At 33.5% G+C, this 26,243-nt stretch overlaps 1 protein-coding gene across 1 annotated transcript in view; it reads left to right on the top strand.

The window, feature by feature from the left end:
* Window positions 1-26,243, top strand: part of LOC114329168 (antitrypsin-like) — a 255,271-nt gene that overhangs the window by 157,126 nt on the left and 71,902 nt on the right. Inside the window, exon 4 of the mRNA XM_050644939.1 lies at window positions 1,541-1,662. Coding sequence (XP_050500896.1) covers window positions 1,541-1,662 — 122 coding nt within the window. The remainder of the gene's footprint in view (window positions 1-1,540; window positions 1,663-26,243) is intronic.

The following is a 26,243-nucleotide window of genomic DNA, read 5'->3' as shown; positions in this document are numbered from 1 at the left end:
TGTCCGGATATTTCACCACAACTATGATTAGAAAAGGCAAATATTAATCGGATAATAAAAAGGTATTTTAAGATATCTTTCTTTTAACCCAGGTATTTCCAACAAATCAATTAGTGCAATATTAGGATATTGCTCATAAACACCACAAAGCAGCCGATTGAACAAATCTTAGTATCTCTCCAGATAGCTTATGAAATTTTACATCAGATAGAGCAGATAACTCAAAAGTCAAATATTTGAAGATATCCTAGTATTGTTCTAGTGCGACGTTATGTCAAATTTTATCAATTTTATACGAGATATGTCAAAAAATATGAATTTCGCTCAAGAACAAAATACGTTTATTTTTCACAATACCGAAAATTGTTATTATGAATAGTTATTTAGAATTAAAAACTTTGTTTCAGTATGTAATAACATCCTTCTAATTGAAATATTCTGAACTATAAAGGTACTTTACTTTTGATCTAAATTTATCTTTTTTGACATACCTCGTATAAAACTGATAAAATTTGGTATAAGATGGTTGTAGTTTAGGTGTTAGACCATCCAGAACTTTTTATTAAGGATCACATTTTTTCGTAAAATTATTAATAAAAGAGTTATCAGAATTGAAATAACTGAAAATAAAGTTAGTTATTCATAATTTTTCGAAACAAAATTTTTTTAATTAGAAGGATATAATTGCATATTAGAATATAGTTTTTAATTCCAAACAACTTTTCATAATAGCAATTTTCAATATTGTGAAAAATAAAGCTATTTTACACTTGATTGAAATTCAAACATTTTGACATACCTCGTATAACATTCATAAAATTGGATATCTGATGGTTGAATCTTGGATTTTGGGCCATGCAGAACTTTTTATAAAGAATAACTTTTTTTTGTAAAATTAATAATAATAGCTATTTGTATAACAAGGGAGGAAAGTGTTACTTTTCCTCCCGAGAATGAAGTTTACTGCCCGAAGCGTAGCGGAGGGCAGTAATCATTCAAGGGAGGAAAAGACACTTTACTCCCATGTTATACATATGGTTTTTCCACCTTCCTCAAATAACAAGTCATTTTTTCATTTTTACTTAATTTATTTATGTAACTAACCAACAAAATTTATTAGAACTAAAACTAACAAGTAGGTACAATATAACTGTCAACTGTCAAATATAAGTCAAATTATTAATGTAAACATTGTTAAATCAAAATAAAAATTTACTGTTTTTTACCATTCTTCAAAATACAGGGTGTTTTACAAATAAATGTTAAAATGTATAGATACTTACATAATAGAAAATAGATATTGTACAGGGCGTCAATAAGTTATATTTCATGAATGAAATACCATGACGTCACTTTTACTTTTCCTCCCTAGGGAGGAAAAGTACAACTTTGCTCCCTACAATCAGGTCCGGAAAAGTATACTTTCGGTAGAGGTAGGCGGAAAAAAAGTTTTCCATATGGATACAACTTAGAGGGACATACTGTATATTAAACATTTGTAGATTTCCCCTATTTAGGTATTTTTGCATTTTATTTGTAGGTGCTTATTGGAGTCGTCCAATGGTGCCTCCACCTTCGTACGAGTTTAATGCTGATCACCCTTTTATCTTTATCATTAAGGAAAATAATGGACTAATTCTTTTTGCTGGCAGATTTACCGGATAAAGTGAATAATGTTATGTACACATACTTTGTATTATTTTATTTTTAATCTTGTATATTGTATACTATTACCCTTAAAAAAACGTTTAATTTTATACTATAGACACAAGTAAACTTTACCTTATACACTGCGCTTCAGAGAAACGGGCACCCCAAAAAATGGGCCATTTTTGATGTCTCGTAGCTCCTAAACCTGTTGTCCGATTTAAGTAATTTTTCTAATATGTTGTAGCCCTATTTTTAATAATATCGGTGTAATTATATTTTTACTAAACAGGTAAATTTTCATTGTATACCGGGTGTACGAATCAAACTGTGTTTTTTTCTCAAAGTTCGCAACACCCTGTGGCATATTCTAGCATTTATGAAATACTGAAATTAAAACCAAACTATAGGCTCAGATTTTCTTGACATTCTACTTTTTGATTCATTCGCTTATGTTGGATAATACAAAAGTTAGGTACTTTAACAACTAGCCATGTTCTTCATCAGTACAGGGTGTTTCTAAATAAGTGCGACAAACTTTAAGGGGTAATTCTGCATTAAAAGATAATGACAGTTTGCTTTATAATCGTATGTCCGCAAATGTTTCCGAGATACGGGATATTAATTGTTTCTTACAAACTGACGATTTATTTATTGCTTTAAAACCGGTTGAGATATGCAAATTAAATTTGGTGTGTTTTAAGACATAAATATTGCACATTTTGTGACATACAATTAAGAATTTTATATTCACCATTGTCGTGCATAAGGGTAACATGATCGGTCATATTACCCGTATTGCGCGCCAATGCTGAATATAAAATTTTTAATTGCATGTCAAAAATGCACAATAACTATCTCTTAAAACCTGCCAAATTTCATTTGCATATCTCAACCGTTTTTAGGGAAATAAATAAATCGTCAGTTTGTAAGAAAAAATTCAACATCCCGTATTTCGGCAACGAAGCATTTTCGGACAAATGATTATAAAGCAAACGGTCATTATTTTGTCATGCAGAATTACCCCTTAAAGTTTGTCGCACTTATTTAGAAACACCCTGTACTGATGAAGAACGTGGTTAGTTGTTAAAGTACCTAACTTTTGTATTATTCACCATAAGCGAATGAATCAAAAAACATAATGTTAAGAAAACCTCAGGCTATAGTCGAGTTTTAATTTCCGTATTTTATATAGGCTAAAATGTTCCACAGGGTGTTGTGAACTTTGAGAAAAAAACACAGTTTGATTCGTACACGCGATATGAAATTAAAATTTACCTGTTTGTCAGCAATATTATTACAGCGATATTGCTACAGAATAAGGCTTACGACATATTAGAAAAATTACTTAAATCGGATAACAGGTTTAGGAGATACGAGACATCAAAAATGACCCATTTTTGGGGTGCCCGTTTTCTCTGACGCGCAGTGTATTTATTAAATATGCGTAATTTTCACATTTTCTTTATATGTAGTTGGCGCAATATTTATATCCCTGCTTCTAAATCCAGACCCATGGATTGATGTCCTGAGAATGACGAAATATAAAGACATGCTAAAACGAGAGCAGAAAGAAAGCCCATTCGGAGAGTAGTAAGTGCGTATCGGACTACATCAACGATAGCCCTAAAAGTGATTGCGGGAACGCTCCCCATTCATCTCCTAGCTAAATAAATAAAGACAGATGATCTATAACAACAGATATTGCTAGCTAACACGGGTAAGAAGAGAAATACGAGGCGTAATACTCGATGAATAGCAAAATTAATGTGAGGCATAGACAAAAATGGCACAATGGACAAAGATACTAATTCGTGATGTGAAAGAATAGTACAAGTGTAGGTTTAAAATAACGAATTATTACTTCACACAATTCCTGATCAGACATGGATCTTGTGGATTTTAGATCATACACACAGAATACGGAAAACGGTCGACGACCAGTGTATATTTTGTGGTATACGCGATGATGCAGAGCACAGTGTCTTCGAGTGAACATATTCGCACAAGAACAACAAGAAATGACTATAAAGCAGGAGAGATAAGAGCAGACAATATTATGAGTATTGCAATGAAAAATAAAGAAAATTTCAATACAGTAATAGTGATAATAACATGAATTGTAAAAAAGAGGCGTTAGAAAGAGCGACACAAGATGGGGGTAGATGATAATACGGAGCATACAAAAGTCATAGTGTTTCCATCTATATATATAAAATTCTAATTCGCAGGCTTTGTTACCGTACTCCTCCGAAACCGCTTGACCGATTTTCATGAAATTTGGCAGGTGGACTCGACCGGACAGGTAGTAGGTTGTTATCTACATTTCATAGCCGTACGTTATAAGGGGGCTTCGCCCCCCCCTAAAATTTTTTTTTATTTTTCGACAAACCGATTTTTCTTAATTGTATATGATTCACAAGCAAAAGATACATATAATCCTAAATTTTCACTTTTCTATCTTTAACCGTTATTTTTTTAAAAAAATTTCGTGGTTTAACATCTATATATATAAAATTCTAATTCGCAGGCTTTGTTACCGTACTCCTCCGAAACCGCTTGACCGATTTTCATGAAATTTGGCAGGTGGATTCCTTGCTTAACCGCGAAAAAAATGGCGCATACATCGTCTCTCTAGCTCAATTAGTTTCCGAGATAGCAAAACGAGGCCGTAGGACAACACGAGAGCACTAGAAACAACACTAAGCACACGAAACGAATGAGCGAAAATTGTACTAAAATCCGTGAAAATATAAAGTTTTTAACTTTACGATTACTATTTTTAATGTACAAAAGATATTTTAAAATTTTGCCGAAGGAAGAGCAACAGTCACCTGCCGGATGTGAGACATGGGTGCTAAATAAAACAGAAGGAGAAATGATAAAGAGTTGAGAACGGAACGTACTGAGAGCTATTTTCAGGGAAAATATTACAGATACGGAAGACGGCTGGCATAGAAGCAGCAATCAAGAATTAAGGATGCATTACAAGGAACCAAGTATAACAAGATAAACAAAGTCATAAAGAATCAGATGGGCAGGTCATTTTGAGGGGATGGATAAGGAAATAATGCCAAAGATGGTACTGCTAAGAAGACCATTTGGGACTAGGGACGAGGTAGACTAGGACTGCAAAAAAGTTTCAGGAATATAATAGTATCGATGAAAATTATACACTGGAAAGGAAAGGCGAAAAATAGGATATAGTGAAGAACTAGAGAACTGGAGAACTATTTTACATACCTAGACATCAAATAAAATTATATATAAGTTATTAGTATAAACTGTATTGTGTAAAATTTGAAAAAAAAATTATTTTTAGTAGATTACTTTTTTCCAGATAGAAATATTGTACCTAATTAAGTTGCTCTTTAAGCTATAAGATAAAAAATTAAAAATAAAATGAGTCCCATATAAAAATAATTTGATATGGGAGTAAAAAATTCAAGGCAAATATAGTTCAAGTCTGTAATTTCCATCATTAAACAAGCTTTGGTCACACTCACAACAAAATTCGCTAGAAAACAGCTCAAACGTCTGTGTTATACCACGATACACGCATTTATGATATGCCGTCGAAGTCGTAAAACCGATTGGCGACATTAGGGCGAGATATGGTTTCTAGGATGGGTCGCGGTAACGCCGCTGCAACGAAAATTTTAAGAGCGCCTGGTGTGTGTCACTGCATCAAAGTATAGTAAGGGATGCGTCGCTTTCGACATTTTAGCGAGAGTTCAGTCGACGTACGCCGTTCCGTCTGTGTTAGCGCATACTCCCTACTGAATTCCGAACATAATGGTACTATTTTTTTTTGTCTCTAGCGCCGTCCGTTTCCGAAATAGCGAACCGTAAGCAGTAGAAAAATTCTGAGCACAGAAGAAGAACGAGCGGGAAATTTTATAAAAGAAAAGTGCAACAGTTTAACTTTTGAACTCAAATTGAACAAAATATGAATTTCACATACTTTGTCCTAATAAATGTACCTTTCCGTCTAATTTTTTTCTAATTTCCGAATATCATATAATTGTCCTATTAAATGTACCTTTTTTTATATACCTACAAATTTTGCATTATTGTGAATAAATATTTAGACATATAATTTTATTTTTAATTCGAGGTATTTGTATTTCAATCAATTTTTATGTCGAGCAATTCATTTTCGAGCAGTTGATTTTGAGTAAAATTATGACACATTATCTAATTCTGACACACTATCTAAGGTGCAACGAAGTTCACCGGGTCATCTAGTATTATATAATTATGTTTGTGTATGTATCTGTATATACAGGGTTGTGAAAAAGTCTGGCAAAAGGTTTTATCTTTGAAACGAATTGACTTAAAATTATGAAATTTTGGGATACTAAATAGCAATATAATATGCGTGTTTTGTAAAATAATTCAAGTTTATATGAGGTCATCGTTTCCAGTATCGCCACCATATTGACGTTTTTAAATAACAACATAGGTTTAGTGATATGTCAAGAAATAATTTATTTTATCCACTTTTCAAAAATAATAGCAACTTGGCGCAATAATAAATAATTAACCAAATAATTGAAGAAACTTTGTTAAAAATGTTGAATGGGTTGCATGTGAAAGTTCATTTTAAATGAAGTAAAAGATAGACGTACTCTCAATCATTTATTGTAACTTCCGACGACCGGTTTCGCTCTCTAAACTATGCTATGCAGAGCATCTCTGGTGTAAGAATCAAATTTTGGCGGAGGCGCAAATCTGGTATAATCAAAATTTTGGCGGACGCTTTTGGTGGAGGTTTGTAGTTGCCAAATTTAGTCGCGTGTTGGCTGCTGTACGATACGATATCTGAAATTTATGACGATTTGTCTTTTGTAATAAATGCAAGTTTATTTTATCTTATATTAAAGAGAAAAAGAAACACAGATATTATATACATCCCATCATAAAAGAACGAAATTATAAGGAATTTTGTTACACATTATATAACGAAATTAATATAATAAAGGCCCAGAAAAGTTTTTTAATTTTACAAGAATGTCTAAAAAATATTTTCAGGAGTTATTAGTAAGTATAAAAGAGCCGTTTTCAAGAAATAACACCATTATGAGGGAAAGCATATCACCTAAGAAAAACTATTTATAACGCTAAGAGGCTGTCCATTCAATGGTACGCCACTGAGCGGTGTTAAATACGCCAAATACAGGTGTTAAATTGATGCCCCTCTATTATACCCAATTTATTGGGAAATAGTGATGTTTCACAAATTATTATTAACAAAAAAATTATTCAAATTAAAGGCACAGTACTTATCGAGAAAGACGAAAACCAGAATATACAAAACCGTAATAAGAGCAACAGTCACCTGCCGGATGTGAGACATGGGTGCTAAATAAAACAGAAGGAGAAATGATAAAGAGTTGAGAACGGAACGTACTGAGAGCTATTTTCAGGGAAAATATTACAGATACGGAAGACGGCTGGCATAGAAGCAGCAATCAAGAATTAAGGATGCATTACAAGGAACCAAGTATAACAAGATAAACAAAGTCATAAAGAATCAGATGGGCAGGTCATTTTGAGGGGATGGATAAGGAAATAATGCCAAAGATGGTACTGCTAAGAAGACCATTTGGGACTAGGGACGAGGTAGACTAGGACTGCAAAAAAGTTTCAGGAATATAATAGTATCGATGAAAATTATACACTGGAAAGGAAAGGCGAAAAATAGGATATAGTGAAGAACTAGAGAACTGGAGAACTATTTTACATACCTAGACATCAAATAAAATTATATATAAGTTATTAGTATAAACTGTATTGTGTAAAATTTGAAAAAAAAATTATTTTTAGTAGATTACTTTTTTCCAGATAGAAATATTGTACCTAATTAAGTTGCTCTTTAAGCTATAAAATAAAAAATTAAAAATAAAATGAGTCCCATATAAAAATAATTTGATATGGGAGTAAAAAATTCAAGGCAAATATAGTTCAAGTCTGTAATTTCCATCATTAAACAAGCTTTGGTCACACTCACAACAAAATTCGCTAGAAAACAGCTCAAACGTCTGTGTTATACCACGATACACGCATTTATGATATGCCGTCGAAGTCGTAAAACCGATTGGCGACATTAGGGCGAGATATGGTTTCTAGGATGGGTCGCGGTAACGCCGCTGCAACGAAAATTTTAAGAGCGCCTGGTGTGTGTCACTGCATCAAAGTATAGTAAGGGATGCGTCGCTTTCGACATTTTAGCGAGAGTTCAGTCGACGTACGCCGTTCCGTCTGTGTTAGCGCATACTCCCTACTGAATTCCGAACATAATGGTACTATTTTTTTTTGTCTCTAGCGCCGTCCGTTTCCGAAATAGCGAACCGTAAGCAGTAGAAAAATTCTGAGCACAGAAGAAGAACGAGCGGGAAATTTTATAAAAGAAAAGTGCAACAGTTTAACTTTTGAACTCAAATTGAACAAAATATGAATTTCACATACTTTGTCCTAATAAATGTACCTTTCCGTCTAATTTTTTTCTAATTTCCGAATATCATATAATTGTCCTATTAAATGTACCTTTTTTTATATACCTACAAATTTTGCATTATTGTGAATAAATATTTAGACATATAATTTTATTTTTAATTCGAGGTATTTGTATTTCAATCAATTTTTATGTCGAGCAATTCATTTTCGAGCAGTTGATTTTGAGTAAAATTATGACACATTATCTAATTCTGACACACTATCTAAGGTGCAACGAAGTTCACCGGGTCATCTAGTATTATATAATTATGTTTGTGTATGTATCTGTATATACAGGGTTGTGAAAAAGTCTGGCAAAAGGTTTTATCTTTGAAACGAATTGACTTAAAATTATGAAATTTTGGGATACTAAATAGCAATATAATATGCGTGTTTTGTAAAATAATTCAAGTTTATATGAGGTCATCGTTTCCAGTATCGCCACCATATTGACGTTTTTAAATAACAACATAGGTTTAGTGATATGTCAAGAAATAATTTATTTTATCCACTTTTCAAAAATAATAGCAACTTGGCGCAATAATAAATAATTAACCAAATAATTGAAGAAACTTTGTTAAAAATGTTGAATGGGTTGCATGTGAAAGTTCATTTTAAATGAAGTAAAAGATAGACGTACTCTCAATCATTTATTGTAACTTCCGACGACCGGTTTCGCTCTCTAAACTATGCTATGCAGAGCATCTCTGGTGTAAGAATCAAATTTTGGCGGAGGCGCAAATCTGGTATAATCAAAATTTTGGCGGACGCTTTTGGTGGAGGTTTGTAGTTGCCAAATTTAGTCGCGTGTTGGCTGCTGTACGATACGATATCTGAAATTTATGACGATTTGTCTTTTGTAATAAATGCAAGTTTATTTTATCTTATATTAAAGAGAAAAAGAAACACAGATATTATATACATCCCATCATAAAAGAACGAAATTATAAGGAATTTTGTTACACATTATATAACGAAATTAATATAATAAAGGCCCAGAAAAGTTTTTTAATTTTACAAGAATGTCTAAAAAATATTTTCAGGAGTTATTAGTAAGTATAAAAGAGCCGTTTTCAAGAAATAACACCATTATGAGGGAAAGCATATCACCTAAGAAAAACTATTTATAACGCTAAGAGGCTGTCCATTCAATGGTACGCCACTGAGCAAATACAGGTGTTAAATTGATGCCCCTCTATTATACCCAATTTATTGGGAAATAGTGATGTTTCACAAATTATTATTAACGAAAAAATTATTCAAATTAAAGGCACAGTACTTATCGAGAAAGACGAAAACCAGAATATACAAAACCGTAATAAGAGCAACAGTCACCTGCCGGATGTGAGACATGGGTGCTAAATAAAACAGAAGGAGAAATGATAAAGAGTTGAGAACGGAACGTACTGAGAGCTATTTTCAGGGAAAATATTACAGATACGGAAGACGGCTGGCATAGAAGCAGCAATCAAGAATTAAGGATGCATTACAAGGAACCAAGTATAACAAGATAAACAAAGTCATAAAGAATCAGATGGGCAGGTCATTTTGAGGGGATGGATAAGGAAATAATGCCAAAGATGGTACTGCTAAGAAGACCATTTGGGACTAGGGACGAGGTAGACTAGGACTGCAAAAAAGTTTCAGGAATATAATAGTATCGATGAAAATTATACACTGGAAAGGAAAGGCGAAAAATAGGATATAGTGAAGAACTAGAGAACTGGAGAACTATTTTACATACCTAGACATCAAATAAAATTATATATAAGTTATTAGTATAAACTGTATTGTGTAAAATTTGAAAAAAAAATTATTTTTAGTAGATTACTTTTTTCCAGATAGAAATATTGTACCTAATTAAGTTGCTCTTTAAGCTATAAGATAAAAAATTAAAAATAAAATGAGTCCCATATAAAAATAATTTGATATGGGAGTAAAAAATTCAAGGCAAATATAGTTCAAGTCTGTAATTTCCATCATTAAACAAGCTTTGGTCACACTCACAACAAAATTCGCTAGAAAACAGCTCAAACGTCTGTGTTATACCACGATACACGCATTTATGATATGCCGTCGAAGTCGTAAAACCGATTGGCGACATTAGGGCGAGATATGGTTTCTAGGATGGGTCGCGGTAACGCCGCTGCAACGAAAATTTTAAGAGCGCCTGGTGTGTGTCACTGCATCAAAGTATAGTAAGGGATGCGTCGCTTTCGACATTTTAGCGAGAGTTCAGTCGACGTACGCCGTTCCGTCTGTGTTAGCGCATACTCCCTACTGAATTCCGAACATAATGGTACTATTTTTTTTTGTCTCTAGCGCCGTCCGTTTCCGAAATAGCGAACCGTAAGCAGTAGAAAAATTCTGAGCACAGAAGAAGAACGAGCGGGAAATTTTATAAAAGAAAAGTGCAACAGTTTAACTTTTGAACTCAAATTGAACAAAATATGAATTTCACATACTTTGTCCTAATAAATGTACCTTTCCGTCTAATTTTTTTCTAATTTCCGAATATCATATAATTGTCCTATTAAATGTACCTTTTTTTATATACCTACAAATTTTGCATTATTGTGAATAAATATTTAGACATATAATTTTATTTTTAATTCGAGGTATTTGTATTTCAATCAATTTTTATGTCGAGCAATTCATTTTCGAGCAGTTGATTTTGAGTAAAATTATGACACATTATCTAATTCTGACACACTATCTAAGGTGCAACGAAGTTCACCGGGTCATCTAGTATTTTATAATTATGTTTGTGTATGTATCTGTATATACAGGGTTGTGAAAAAGTCTGGCAAAAGGTTTTATCTTTGAAACGAATTGACTTAAAATTATGAAATTTTGGGATACTAAATAGCAATATAATATGCGTGTTTTGTAAAATAATTCAAGTTTATATGAGGTCATCGTTTCCAGTATCGCCACCATATTGACGTTTTTAAATAACAACATAGGTTTAGTGATATGTCAAGAAATAATTTATTTTATCCACTTTTCAAAAATAATAGCAACTTGGCGCAATAATAAATAATTAACCAAATAATTGAAGAAACTTTGTTAAAAATGTTGAATGGGTTGCATGTGAAAGTTCATTTTAAATGAAGTAAAAGATAGACGTACTCTCAATCATTTATTGTAACTTCCGACGACCGGTTTCGCTCTCTAAACTATGCTATGCAGAGCATCTTCAGGTCAACGGTTACAAGTCACTAAATGATTATGCTGATTAACTGAAGATGCTCTGCATAGTTTAGAGAGCGAAACCGGTCTTCGGAAGTTACAATAAATGATTGAGAGTACGTCTGTCTTTTACTTCATTTGTTAAAAATATTCAATTGATCCACGTTCAGTGGCGTAGCGTGAGTGTCGGCTGCCCGGGGCGGAAGACAATTTTGCCGCCCTCTTATTTAGGTATTTTAATTTAATGTATACCTACTATACATTAAATACATTAAATTATAGAGAACTTTTCGGCGAGCACAGTCATCATTATTTTGCATTATACAGGTTAACTTTTAAATAAAAAAGTTTATCTAAGTTTTACAATCACGTTTATTAATACAAAAATTCTTTTACTTTAACCAATTAGATACATTGATATAACTTAGATACCTATTACTTAAGATTAGGTACACCTTGACCATCGACAACATTAAATAAAATCAATTTTTAATTAGAACTAGAACGATACTATAATGTTATATTTTGATTAAAAAGGAATATGCGTATTTGTTAGAATTAAAAACAAAACTTTCGTCTTCAACTCAAAATTTATAGGTCTACTTTTTTTAAGAGCAAAAGTCTTTTATTGCACCGTCAATGTTTATCGCATCACATACCTCTTGCTCAATAGAGAGAATAGCCAAATTAGTTAGTCTTAGAGTACTCATTTTCGATCTTAAATAATTTTTAATCAATTTCAATTTTGAAAAACTTCTCTGATATTATATTGCTTATAATAACTGTGAAAAATATTCGGAATATTATTAAAATATTGAGCAGAGTATCTTCCAGCTTGGATTTAACAATACATTTAAATAATTTAAGTTAATCTGCATTAATCAATTTATTTTCGTTGCATGTAGCAGCAACGAAGTCAGCAGTCGAAATCTTTCCAGCTTGAAATCCTGCGCGTCAATTTCATCAGATGCGTAGTCTAGATTACATTCAGTTTTGTCTGGACCTAATAATATAGCCGGCCTTAGATAAGCAAACTTACATATCTGTTAAATTCTGTAGCTGTTGAAAATGCTCACGAATTTCTACAGTAACCCTATCTAACAAAGAAAACAGCTTTCGTCTCAACTCATTTTCACAAGACAAGTTAGCATCTCTAGTTTCGTCATCAAAAATATGCTTTCTTGTTATGCCCCTCCGTGGCTTTATGGAAATTCCAAGTTCTTCACACATATTTTTTTACATAACCTATAGCTCCATTTACCCATTCCTCTCTTTTCTCTGTCAATATCATATGCAAAGCATTTATTTTCTGAGCGCGCAATCTTATGTCAAGTCCCCTTGTTTGTAAATTGTTCCCTTATTCCTACAAGTCAGTATATGTAGACATTGTTGCCAGTCGCTACAAAATATTATCATTCAAAGAAAAGGAATTCCCCGAAAATTCCGTGCTCCTTTCAATCGGTCCGAATTTGTAGTTGCGATAAAAATATAAAATGGTTCAAATATTTACAAAATCTTCTTCTTCTTGTAATAGGACAATGTCCTGTTTCTTCTGTTACAGTCTCTGCTGCGATCTGGAGCTCCAGCTCTCGTACCATCGTTTTTTTGGGTCTTCCTATGGGTCGCTTGGTGTAGGGCTTATGTGTCTTCGCCCATTGCGCCATACGTTCAGGGTCCATCCGATTTACGTGGTCTCTCCACATGCGCCGTCGTGCGCTTGTCCATCTCACTACATCTTGAACGCCTAGCTCTCTCAATGTGTCTTCGTTTCATATTCTATATCTGAGTGTGATATCTCTTATGGATCTTAGAGCTTTTATCTCTGTTGTTCTCATTATTTGTTTGTTTGTTAGGTATGTTTACAAAATATTTTTGTTATTGATTGTTAAATTTTGCCGCCCCCTAAAAAGTGCCGCCCGGGGCGAGCCGCCCCTTCCGCCCCCACTACGCTACGCCATTGTCCACGTTTCAAAAATGATAGTGAGTTGACGCAATAATAAAGCAGGGGAGGAAAGTATGCTAAATTTGCAGTTACTTGAGCATTATGGGGACTTATTGGGTTGTGAAGAGTAGGTCCTAAAGCCAAAAAAAGTTAAGTTAAATTTTCCATAAAGTTAAGGACTTTCCATTTTTTAATTTAATTTTCCATTTCCAACATTTTCCTTTTTTCCGAGTATAGCGCTATCTAGGTATCCATATTTATAAAAAATTTCTCAAATAAAAGTTGCTTATTTTTACGTAGAGAATCCAAATAATCCAAAAAATAACATATGAAAACAGGAGGTGACTGTAAAAAAAGTTTTTAGTCTCTCTTAAAAAACTCATGAAAAAATCAGCGACTATATCCAGGGACTGTCTAAAAAATATACTGTGAATGTCCAAAGAACATTCGTAGACATTCATGGAATTTTCCAACAAGACCTTCAAGGAATGTTGAAAATGCTGACACAGCACTTTTCTGGGATATTTAGGGGACGTTCTTGTGATTTTGAGGACATTCCAGGAATGCTTTCAATGTGCTGTGTGTACATTCTAGGAACATACATGGAATGTTTGGTGTTACTAGGGAAGGGGGTGCTTTTGCCGATTTTTTTACCAAAAAAAAAAGAAACCAACTTTATTTTTGCCGTAACTTTTTTAAATTTAATGCTAGAAACTTTTTTTCAAAAAAGAAAATAAAGTTCTTTGGATACCTTTAAAAAAGTTATAACGAGTTCTCCTCACAAAGTGCTTAATTTTTTGGTTATTTGACATTTAAATATTCTATTTAGAATTTGAGGAATATGCACCTATTTTTCGTTAACTACAACTTTGCTTTAACTGGATCTAGAGACCATACATAGGTACATACACCATCGTTTTCACAATTTTATAAGCTATATTCTTGCTAAGAATTTTTTTCGATAAAATACTTACTTTTTGAGTTATTTGTGAAATCTGTCCAATAACGTGTTTTTCTTTTGTTGAAAACTTTTGTTAAAGACTTGGTGTAAAAATGATATATACCCTATTCCACGAACATACGCCTGTTTTGGATTACTTCGACAACGAATATTTTACTGTGCAAAATAAGAAGAAGAAAGTAAATTGCAAATTACATTGTTGTTTATTGGAATAATTATTAGCGCCATTTACTTTCGTATTTCTTATGTTGCACAGTAAAATATTCGTTGTCGAAGTAATCCAAAACAGGCGTATGTTCGTGGAATGGCTCATAGAACAAAAGTTGCTTTTGTTTTATAGTCAGTTTATCCACTTCCAGATTTATATTGAACGTATATTTTTTCACCTCCGAGAAGGGTTGTGTACTCACCCACGGGGCAAAAGCATGCATCGGCAAAATATCACTTTTTTTTTCTTTGACAGGTTAAGTATGTGTATGCCAAATTTCATGTAAATCCAATCGGTTCTTTAAAATTTTGAGCAAAAACCGTAAGTAAAAAATGTACTATAAATAATAGTTTCACGAAGGCCAAGTACCAATATAGGCAATAAACTTTTATTTTGAAAAAGGTATTTTAATTAATATCAGATTATTAAATTTAATTCTGGAACATACTTAAAACCCACCCACTTTTACCCTAAATTATGATTGAACTCATAATGTGCCATTGTTATTATTGAATAATAATTATAAAAATTGCTATTAAAAATTTTAAAATCAATTAAACTTTATCACCAATGATATATGATTTAAATAAGTATCATTTGCGTATATTTTCATTGTCCTTTTACCAGAAGTAATTATGAATAAATTAATATCAACATGCTCAGTTTTAAGACTTATTGTGGTGTGACTATTCCATGATCAATTATTTCTGTTCTTCTTATTTACTTTTGTTTTGCAGTTTCCACTCCTTATGTTATCACGTTTTTTCGGTTGGGCTTTAAAATTGTCCTGTTGCTTCATCACCCGTACGCTCAAAAATCATTCTGTAGTGGCTTTTCGTTTGTCTTTGCCATCGTCCACGTTTCGCTGCCATAAAAAGCTTGGCTACGGTAGTGATGTTGAAAAAGTAACTATTCGTTACAAAGTACTCGTTACTTACGAATACCGAAAGTAGCGATTACTATATAGAGAGGCAAATCGTTACTTTGATTACTCTGATTACTTCGTTACTTCGTACCAATCGTATCAGAGCGAGTAACGACTATTATATCTACTATGATACTTTGATTACTCTGATTACTTCGTACCAATCGTAACAGAGCGAGTAACGACTATTGTATCTACTTTGATTACTTTGATTACTCTGATTACTTCGTACTTCGTGAAGGTCGTTATTATATCGGAATACCTATACAAAATACCTACCTACTGAGAAATACGATTCTCGATATGATTACCGGTACTCAAATGCAAAAGTAACAAAAGTATTCATAGTAATCAAAAATCATTTTTATCCCTTAAACAGGTTGGTAAAAGTCGTTGTTATATAGGAACAAGAATAAAAAACCGCTAAACGCCGTAAAAATGAGTGGCGCATAAAATATTCCAGCTACAAAAGATCTGATATGAAAATTACGTGGCGCGAAAATGTATTTTCATTTTGATGCAAAACAAAATTCTAGTTTTATTTTAAAAGATTTTTCCATAATATTTGCTAAATTTGAAGTAAACGCGCCACAAAAGAGTAACTTTGATACAGTTTGAATTTTGAAACTATTTTGTGGCGCGTTTACTTCAAATTTAGCAAATATTATGGAAAAATATTTTAAAATAAAACTAGAATTTTGTTTTGCATCAAAATGAAAATACATTTTCGCGCCACGTAATTTTCATATCAGATCTTTTGTAGCTGGAATATTTTATGCGCCACTCATTTTTACGGCGTTTAGCGGATTTTTATTCTTGTATCAGGAGTTTTTCAAAGTTATTTATAAATTAAATGTATGAAGTTGAATGCAATGTTCCCCTATTACACGTCAAGCTTTATAAATGGTCACCTTTGTTGCATTATATCCCAAATGATCTAGTTTCCATCGAATGTACACTAGACTTTTTTCTATTCGAAATATATTGAAACAAAAATATTGAGATGGCCGGTAAATGAAGTCGGATTGCCCGTTGCCAGATCAAATTTAGCGTCGTAACCACTACAACTACATAAACCATTTCGGGAATAATCGTTAATTGGATTATACTTTTGTAGCTTAATAACTTCTAAACGGCTTAACCGATTTTGATCAGTAAACATGAGTTTGAAACGTATTGACCAGTAGTATCTGATGGATCTAAGGTCAAGTATGATAACTGAAGCTATTACATGAATTATTGAGCTTGAGAAACCGTTTTTCCTGCAGGAAATAGATTTTATCATACTTATGAAGCCTATAACCTAAAAATTCGAACTTTACCGGATATAAGGTATACACCGTTAGATTCTTCTTGAGTCCTTCTACAAACGCTAAGTTATTGGCGCAATTCTAGGTTAAAATGTTGAGTAATTGTCGAAAAACCAAAATTTTTAAAGTTTAGTTTTTCAGTTTTTCGGCTATACTGAGCCGTGTGTATGTCTGATCCTGACAGCTTAGACACCATTTGAAATCTTAAGTCAACACTATTAATTTGATGTATTTGCGGTTCTCCTGCTTCTTCTTGATCAGAATATATATACCCCCAAAAAATATGCCGTTTTGTACCTACCAAGTCCTATAGCTGGCTTATGGGTGGTCAAAAGTCACAAACTACACTGGTTCTAAATCGGCCCTGACCCCCTCTTCGAACACAGAGAAAAAATATCAAATCGGTTTAACTTTCAAACACACATACATACATATCCACAAACATTTTCCCCTTTTTAAATAAAAATTGAGTCACATTTCTAAGCTCCATAACTTTTGAATGGTATAACCGATTTTCAAAATTAGACATGCGTTGGAAAGGTAATGATCAGTTCTATTAGAAGCCGCAAAGGTTGGACTTAATTTTTAAAGTTTTTGGGAGTTTTGGGGACGAGAACGAAAAACAGACCCTAAATAGGAAGGGCCGTAAAATCTACACCCTTGGACCAAAATCGATGGTTGACATATAAATCGGTGAGTCTTTTTCTGAACTTTAAGATAAGAGTTGGCCCAATTTTCAATTCAGTCAGATTTAGAAAATTGAAAATTTCGTGTATATAATAGTGTCGCGTGTAGGGGGTGTATTTCTGCGCCACTGGCGAGAACTGCCGTTCTCTGGTAATTTTTTTGATATAAAACTAACAGCTTCGATAACCACTAAATCGAAAACTATTAATTTTATCAAAAAAATGTATAGTGAACATTTTTTGCTTATAATTAATATTTTTACCAGCATTTGCGGTCAAAATATAATAAAAAATTTCCACCCTCGAGATGAGGTGGCAACCACCCATCATATGGATGATGGTAAAAGCGTCTTTCTGCATCATATAGATTTTGATCCTTGGACTATCCACTACTTATTGTCAAATTTTCAAGCAAATCTATCCATTCTGTAAAAATTGCGAAGTGAAAAATTTCAGTTCCTGGACTAATTATACATTTGGAACTCTATAACTTCTGAACGGCTTACCTGATGTTAATCACTAGACATGAATTTGAAACGTATTGACAAATAGTATCTGATGCAACCAAGATCGAGTATGATACCTGAACCTATTACAGGAATTATTGAGCTTGAAAAACCGTTTTTCCCATAAGAAATAGATTTGATCATATTTATGAAGCCTATAACTTAAAAATTAGAATTTTCCCAGATATGAGGTATACACCGTTAGACGCGTCCTGAGTCCTTCTACAAAGGCTTAGTTATTGGCGCAATTCGTAGGTTGAAATTTTGAGTAATTGTCGAAAAACCAAAATTTTCAAAGTTTAATTTTTCAGTTTTTTGGCTATGGTGAGCAGTTTGTATGTCTCAGCTTGATCGCTTAGGCGCTATTTGAAAGCTTAACTCAACCCTATTAATTTGATGTATTTTCGGTTTTCCTGTCTTTACTTTAACCTAAGATATATACGCCCAAAAAATATGCTATTTTGTATCTACCTAGCCCTATAGCTGGCTTAAGGGTAGTCAGAAGTCAAAAACGAGACCGGTTCTGAATCGGCCCTCACACCCTCTTGAAACACAGAAAAAAAATTCAGATCGGTGTAACTTTTCCACACACATACATACATACGTACATACATACATATCCACAAACATTTTCCATTTTTTTATATAAAAATTGAGTCATATTTCTGAGCTCGATAACTTATGAATGGTATAACCGATTTTCAAAATTAAACATGCGTTGGAAAGGTAATTATCTATGCTATCAGAAACCGCAAAGGTCGGGCTTAAATTTTTAAAACTTTTGGGAGTTTTGGGTACGAGAACGAAAAACAGGCTTTAAATGGGAAGGGCCGTAAAATCCACACCCTTGGACCAAAATTGATGGTTGACATATGAATGGACGAGTTTTTTCCTAAACTTTAAGATGGGATTTGGCCCAATTTTCGATTCAGTCAGGTTTAGAAAATCGAAAATTTCGTGTATATATAGTGTCGCATGTAGGGGTGTTGTGCGCCACTGGTGAGAACTGCCGTTCTCTGTGGATACCTATACAAACCTACCTACTGAGAAATACGATTCTCGATATGACTACCGGTACTCAAATACAAGCCCTTAGTTTTAACATTTGTAGATTTCCACCAAGCATTCGACTCAGTAGAACTCGACAGTGTTATAGAAGCACTAAACGAGAGCCGCATTGATAGCCGATATTCGAGACTAATATGTAATATATATAGGAATGCGACAAGCTCGATACAACTACACGCTAACAGCAACCAAATAAAAATCCAAAGAGGTATCCGACAAGGTGATACTTTATCACCTAAACTTTTCATATCGGCTCTAGAAAAAGCGATCAAAACCCTCGAATGGGGTGACAAAGGAATAAATGTGGACGGAGAGGTGCTACACCACCTAAGCTACGCAGACGATATAGTCCTGATTGCAGACGATTTGGGACAAACAAAGAAAATGTTGGAAGAACTTAGTACAGCCTGTCATAAAATAGGCTTAAAAATTAATATAACAAAAACAAAATATATGACGAACTTAGTACCAAGTAAACACCTTGAAATACAAAATGAACAAATAGAACCGGTAGACAAATATATATATCTAGGTCACGAAATTAAGATAGGTAAGGACAATCAAACAACCGAAGTATCCAGAAGAATAATACAAGGATGGGCAGCATACGGAGCTCTTAGGAACGTTTTTAAGAGTGACATTCCAACTAATATGAAGAAAAAAGTTTTCGGCCAATGCGTGCTACCGGTGATGACCTATGGTGCAGAAACATTATCGCTCACAAAGAAAAACGCACAAAAGCTAAGAGTAGCGCAGAGAAGAATGGAGCGATCAATGATAGGGGCCACTCTGCGAGACAGGATTAGAAACGAAGATCTACGAGCTAAGACCAAAGTCATAGACGTCATTGAAAGAAGCTGTAACTTAAAATTGAAATTGGCTGGACACGTTGCCAGAATGAAGGACGGAAGATGGACTCGTAAACTAGTTGAATGGAGACCAAGAGCCGATAAACGTAGCAGAGGAAGACCACCAACACGATGGCAAGATGACTTACGAAGGACAACAAAAGACTGGGTACAGCAAGCACAAGATAGAACACTTTGGAGACAAACAGGGGAGACCTATGTCCAGCAGTGGATTGAGAGAGGCTGCTGATGATGATGACACAAATACAAAAGTAACAAAAGTAATCATAGTAATCAAACCATTTTTATCCCTTAAACAGATCGGTGAAGGTCGTTGTTATAAGGGAATACCTATACAAAATACCTACTGAGAAATACGATTCTCGATGTGATTACCGGTAAAGTAACCGATAAAAGTTACAAAAGTAATCATAGTAATCAAAGTAACGAATACTTATATAATTATAAAAAAGTAAAGTAACTTAATTATAAAAAAGTAACGTTTTGGGGACATAAAGACATGTTTTTTATCTTATTGTTAATTGTCTGACTCACTCAAAGTTACTGTTAGTCCTGTCGCCAGGGGGGGTACAACGGCCTCGTTAATTCAGATGGACTTACTCAAGTTTTTTTTATGTATTTTGACCCGTAGAACACGAATTTTTTGGGTAACAGTTGATCCGGATGTCGATAAGACTGTTATAGACCAAGAACTTGAGCAATCAAATAACAGCAATTTTTGGCAAAACAAAACAATATTTTGTATTTTTTGGGCCATTTTAAGTAAAAAATATTTCTACAAGTTTTTTCGTAGGATGCACAGTTTTCGAGATAAACGCGGTTGAACTTTAAAAAAATCGAAAAATTGCAATTTTTGAACCCGAATAACTTTTGATTAAAAAATAAAATAGCAAGTCTGCTTACCGCATTTGAAAGTTTAAGTCAAATTATATCGGTTTTGATTATTTGCATTGGTAAAAATTTATTTTTTTATTGTTTAACAAAGCTATAAACACGTAGGGTTTCCCGTGCTTTTACATGCGTTTTAACGCATGTAACGTAGAAATAGTCTTGATTGCACTAGTACCTATTCTACCTACTCGTTCGATTTTAAATGAGAAATCATAGAAACATCACTCACGCACTAGTTGTTTGTAGCTTTGTTTAACAATAACACAATAAATTTTTAGCAATGCAAATAATCAAAACCGACATAATTTGACTTGAACTTTCAAAGGCGCTAAGCAGAATTGCTATTTTATTTTTTAATCAAAAGTTATTCGGGTTTAAAAATTGCAGTTTTTCGATTTTTTGAAAGTTCAACCGCGTTTATCTCGAAAACTGTGCATCCTACTAAAAAACTTGTAGAAATATTTTTTGCTTAAAATGACCCAAAAAATAGAAAATATTGTTTTGTTTTGCCAAAAATCGCTGTTATTTGATTCCTCAAGTTCTTGGTCTATAACAATCTTATCGACATCCGGATCAACTGTTACCCAAAAAATTCGTGTTCTACGGGTCAAAATACATAAAAAAAACTTGGGTAAGTCCATCTGAATTAACGAGGCCGTTGTACCCCCCCTGGCGACAGGACTATGTCACCGATGGTGACATTCTGTTCGATTACAGTCACCGATGGTGATGTTCTGTTCGATTCTAACTGTTGCAATCCTTGCGGCTCATATGAATATATTTTTTTCATTGATTAGGAGCTACATTTTCTTTGCTTCTTCCACGAACCTGACGAAAGAGTCCTTTATCCTTAATCTGGTGTTTTATATTGGATCGATACCTTCTGCAAGTGCCAACAGCACAGCAAGTTTGGTCCTTCTCGATAGAATACTGTAATAGGTTTTTAGGTTATTAACGTAAAGACCGAAATAGTTTTGTACACACTTATTACAACAGGTAAATAGGGAAAAGTGTATTTTTGAAGTGTGTAAATTAAATAATTCCTAGCTGAGCGCTTTCGGCTTACAAAGCTATCTTCAGAGCTATGCTACAATAAAAAGGCCTCTAATAAATAATTGATTTTCAAATTCAAAGTTTAACTTACGTCAAAAGGTTCAAAATACCACTAAGAAGAGAGATGGATCCCATGTATGATATATAAATACTTCTATTTCTTATGCAGTTTTTTTATTTGATGGAAAAAACCTTGTCTGACTGTTGAAAAAATGCTCAACTTTACTGTTGTTTTTGAGGTCGGAAAGGTTAAACATCTATTACAAGCACAAGGACTTTCACACGAAAAATTACATTACATATAACGAATATTTGATCATGGAAAGGTCAAGAAACCTTATCATCTGAAGTCTACGGTGTCAGCATGCAGAATGGCGGCATGTGGCATGGAGGCTTTTAATGACAGCCGACACAGACAAGGGTGTGCTCGTTAAGGTGCTTTCACTTTTTCTCATATATCAAGTGACAGTTGACGTATGGCATTTTAGCAATCAAATTGAACAACTTTTCAACAAAGTCTGTAGTTACAGAAGTCTAGTTTTTAAAAATTATAATGAAATACATATTGGGAAAAGACTTAAGGTTCAAGATAAATCAGTTGACATGTTATCCTTTAAAAACTTTTTTTTTAATTTTTTAAAAAGATTTGAGTTCAGTTTTTGAAGGATAACTTGCCAAGTGATTTATCTTGGACCTTAAGTCTTTTCTCAATATGTATTTCATTATAATTTTTAAAAACTAGATTTATGTAACTACAGACTTTGTTGAAACGTTGTTCAATTTGATTGCTAAAATGCCATATGTCAACTGTCACTTGATATGAGAAAAAGTAAAAGCACCTTAACGAGCACACCCTTGTCTGTGTCGGCTGTCATTAAAAGCCTCCAGGCCACATGCCGCCATTCTGCATGCTGAAACCGTAGACTTCAGATGCTAGGGTTTCTTGACCTTACCATGATCAAATATTCGTTATATGTAATGTAATTTTTCGTGTGAAAGTCCTTTGTGCTTGTAATAGATGTTTTAACTTTTCCGACCTCAAAAACAACAGTAAAGTTGAGCATTTTTTCAACAGTAAGAAAAGGTTTTTTCCATCAAATAAAAAAACTGCATAAGAAATAGAAGTATTTTTCTATCATACATGGGATCCATCTCTCTTCTTAGTGGTATTTTGAACCTTTTGACGTAAGTTAAACTTTGAATTCTAAAATAAATTATACATTAGAGGCCTTTTTATTGTAGCATAGCTCTGAAGATGGTTTTGTAAGCCGAAAGCGCTCAGGTAGGAATTATTTAATTTACACACTTCAAAAATACACTTCTCCCTATTTACCTGTTTTAGATTATTGCACTTCTGATTATATAAGTTCAAGAGTTGTGGTGTGTGGGCTCTTTTAGTCAATTGTTTATTTCGAATGTCTCCAACTACTCTTGTCCAACTATAAACTTATATCGTAACTCTTCCATAGATATAGGTATCAAATTGAGTAGTTCTTTTGGATAGACAGGTTCATGTATCGATGACCAAAGTTTAACCCTACATACTTTATTAAATAACTGTTTAGCTCACAGTCAAACTTAAACTCCCGGCATTTACTCATTGTCGACTTAATTATGAATATTTGCTCAACAGCAAAGAGCCCCGGTTTAACTTCGCATGGATAATCGCCAACGATTTCTTCTGTGTAGGTTTTGGTTTTTCCAGCAGGTTGTTTGCAAGAACTTGTAGGAGGTATCTAAAATCGTTATTTCTCAGTATTTAGTACACTGTTTTTTGTTTCCTTTTTTATGGATCGTACAATAACCTCTTCTTTCCATTTATTTGGTATTGTTTCTTCTTCGCCGAATGACTTGAACTATCTTATTTACAGATCTGTACAACGCCTTCGTATTTTAAGCACTCTGCGGATGTACTTTTAATACCCCCAATTAATTATTAAATGTAAAATATAGGGGAAATTGTGCTGGATATGGCTACATAAAACTAAACCCTGCACAACTCTAGACTATAAAGTACAAATATTTAATGCCATCATCAGAGCTATCCTATAAAAAGACTAAGTTAAAATGACTTATTCACAAAAAATACAAAGGTGTAAAACTTACGTCTCATAAGTATAAATATCTCAAACGAATAGTAATCGCTGAATAACACATTACAAAATTTAAAATTGACCCTGGCCTCAGCCTCTGGTTATGGGTAAAAGCCCTTAAAATATAATTATATGTAATTATCACATTAATGTGAATTCTAAACAATGGCTACCATTTATGTAGATGAACCTAGCAGAGCAAGGTTAGCAGAATGGAACCAGACCAAGTGCATAATTAGGTGCTAATTAGGTGCTAATTAAGTACCCCAATCGCGAATTTAGTGCTCCTTTTTTTTTAAATTATGAAGTGTTCTGCCAGGTACATATGAACTCAGCAGAGCACAACCATAAAAAACATCAAATCGAAAAGTGAACAAGCTTATAATTAAGTACTAATTAGGTGCTAATTTAGTACCCCAATCGCGAATTTAGTGCTCCTTTATTTTTTAAGTTATGACATGTTCTGCCAGGTACATATGAACTCAGCAGAGCACAACCATAAAAAACATAAAATCGAAAAGTGACCAAGCTTATAATTAAGTACTAATTAGGTGCTAATTTAGTACCCCAATCGCGAATTTAGTGCTCCTTTTTTTTTAAATTATGACGTGTTCTGCCAGGTACATATGAACTCAGCAGAGCACAACCATAAAAAACATCAAATCGAAAAGTGACCAAGCTTATAATTAAGTACTAATTAGGTGCTAATTTAGTACCCCAATCGCGAATTTAGTGCTCCTTTTTTTTTAAATTATGACGTGTTCTGCCAGGTACATATGAACTCAGCAGAGCACAACCATAAAAAGCATCAAATCGAAAAGTGACCAAGCTTATAATTAAGTACTAATTAGGTGCTAATTTAGTACCCCAATCGCGAATTTAGTGCTCCTTTTTTTTTAAATTATGACGTGTTCTGCCAGGTACATATGAGCTCAGCAGAGCACAACCATAAAAAACATCAAATCGAAAAGTGACCAAGCTTATAATTAAGTACTAATTAGGTGCTAATTTAGTACCCCAATCGCGAATTTAGTGCTTCTTTTTTTTTAATTATGACGCGTTCTGCCAGGTACATAATATGTTCTCAGCAGAGTACAACTTTAATAAACGTCAAATCGAAAAATGACCAAGCTTATAAGTAAGTACTAATTAGGTGCTAATTTAGTACCCCAATCGCGAATTAAATGCTCCATTTTTTCTTTCCTTTAAGCCATGTTCTGCCGGGTACATATGAAGTCATTAGAGTACTACCTCAAAAAATCAAAAAAGTCCAAACATACCTATCTTAAATTTAGATGCTAATTAGGTGCTAATTAAGTGCCCTAATAACGAATTTCATGCTCAGTTTTTTTTCCAAATTTTGGCGCGTACTGCATTCAAGTTTATGCGAGGTCAGTACAAAGTCAAGCCGTTGAAAAAATCATCAATACAGTTGCTGGCCTATCTCACATTTGAGTGCTAATTAGGAGTAGACATAATGTTGTGTATCTCGATAACCGCACTACAAAACTGTACATATGACGGTATAAAAGCAAGAAATAAAAGGAGCTCTAAATTCACGTTTGGGGTACTAAATTAGCACCTAATTAGTGCTTAATTATAAGCTTGGTCACTTTTCGATTTGATGTTTTTTATCGTTGTGCTCTGCTGAGTTCATATGTACCTGGCAGAACATGTCATAACTTAAAAAATAAAGGAGCGCTAAATTCGCGATTGTGGTACTAAATTAGCACCTAATTAGTACTTAATTATAAGCTTAGTCACTTTTCGATTTGATGTTTTTTATGGTTGTGCTCTGCTGAGTTCATATGTACCTGGCAGAACACGTCATAATTTAAAAAAAAAAGGAGCACTAAATTCGCGATTGGGGTACTAAATTAGCACCTAATTAGTACTTAATTATAAGCTTGGTCACTTTTCGACTTGATGTTTTTTATGATTGTGCTCTGCTGAGTTCATATGTACCTGGCAGAACACGTCATAATTAAAAAAAAGGAGCACTAAATTCACGTTTGGGGTACTAAATTAGCACCTAATTAGTACTTAATTATAAGCTTGGTCACTTTTCGATTTGATATTTTTTATGGTTGTGCTCTGCTGAGTTCATATGTACCTGGCAGAACATGTCATAACTTAAAAAATAAAGGAGCACTAAATTCGCGATTGGGGTACTAAATTAGCACCTAATTAGTACTTAATTATAAGCTTGGTCACTTTTCGATTTGATGTTTTTTATGGTTGTGCTCTGCTGAGTTCATATGTACCTGGCAGAACACGTCATAATTTTTTAAAAAAAGGAGCACTAAATTCGCGATTGGGGTACTAAATTAGCACCTAATTAGCACCTAATTATGCACTTGGTCTGATTCCATTCTGCTAACCTTGCTCTGCTAG

The sequence above is a fragment of the Diabrotica virgifera genome, chromosome 2 (assembly GCF_917563875.1).
Source record: "Diabrotica virgifera virgifera chromosome 2, PGI_DIABVI_V3a".
Lineage (NCBI taxonomy): Eukaryota > Metazoa > Arthropoda > Insecta > Coleoptera > Chrysomelidae > Diabrotica > Diabrotica virgifera.
Note: the sequence above shows the minus strand (reverse complement) of the source record. Positions and strands in the feature narration are given on the sequence as shown.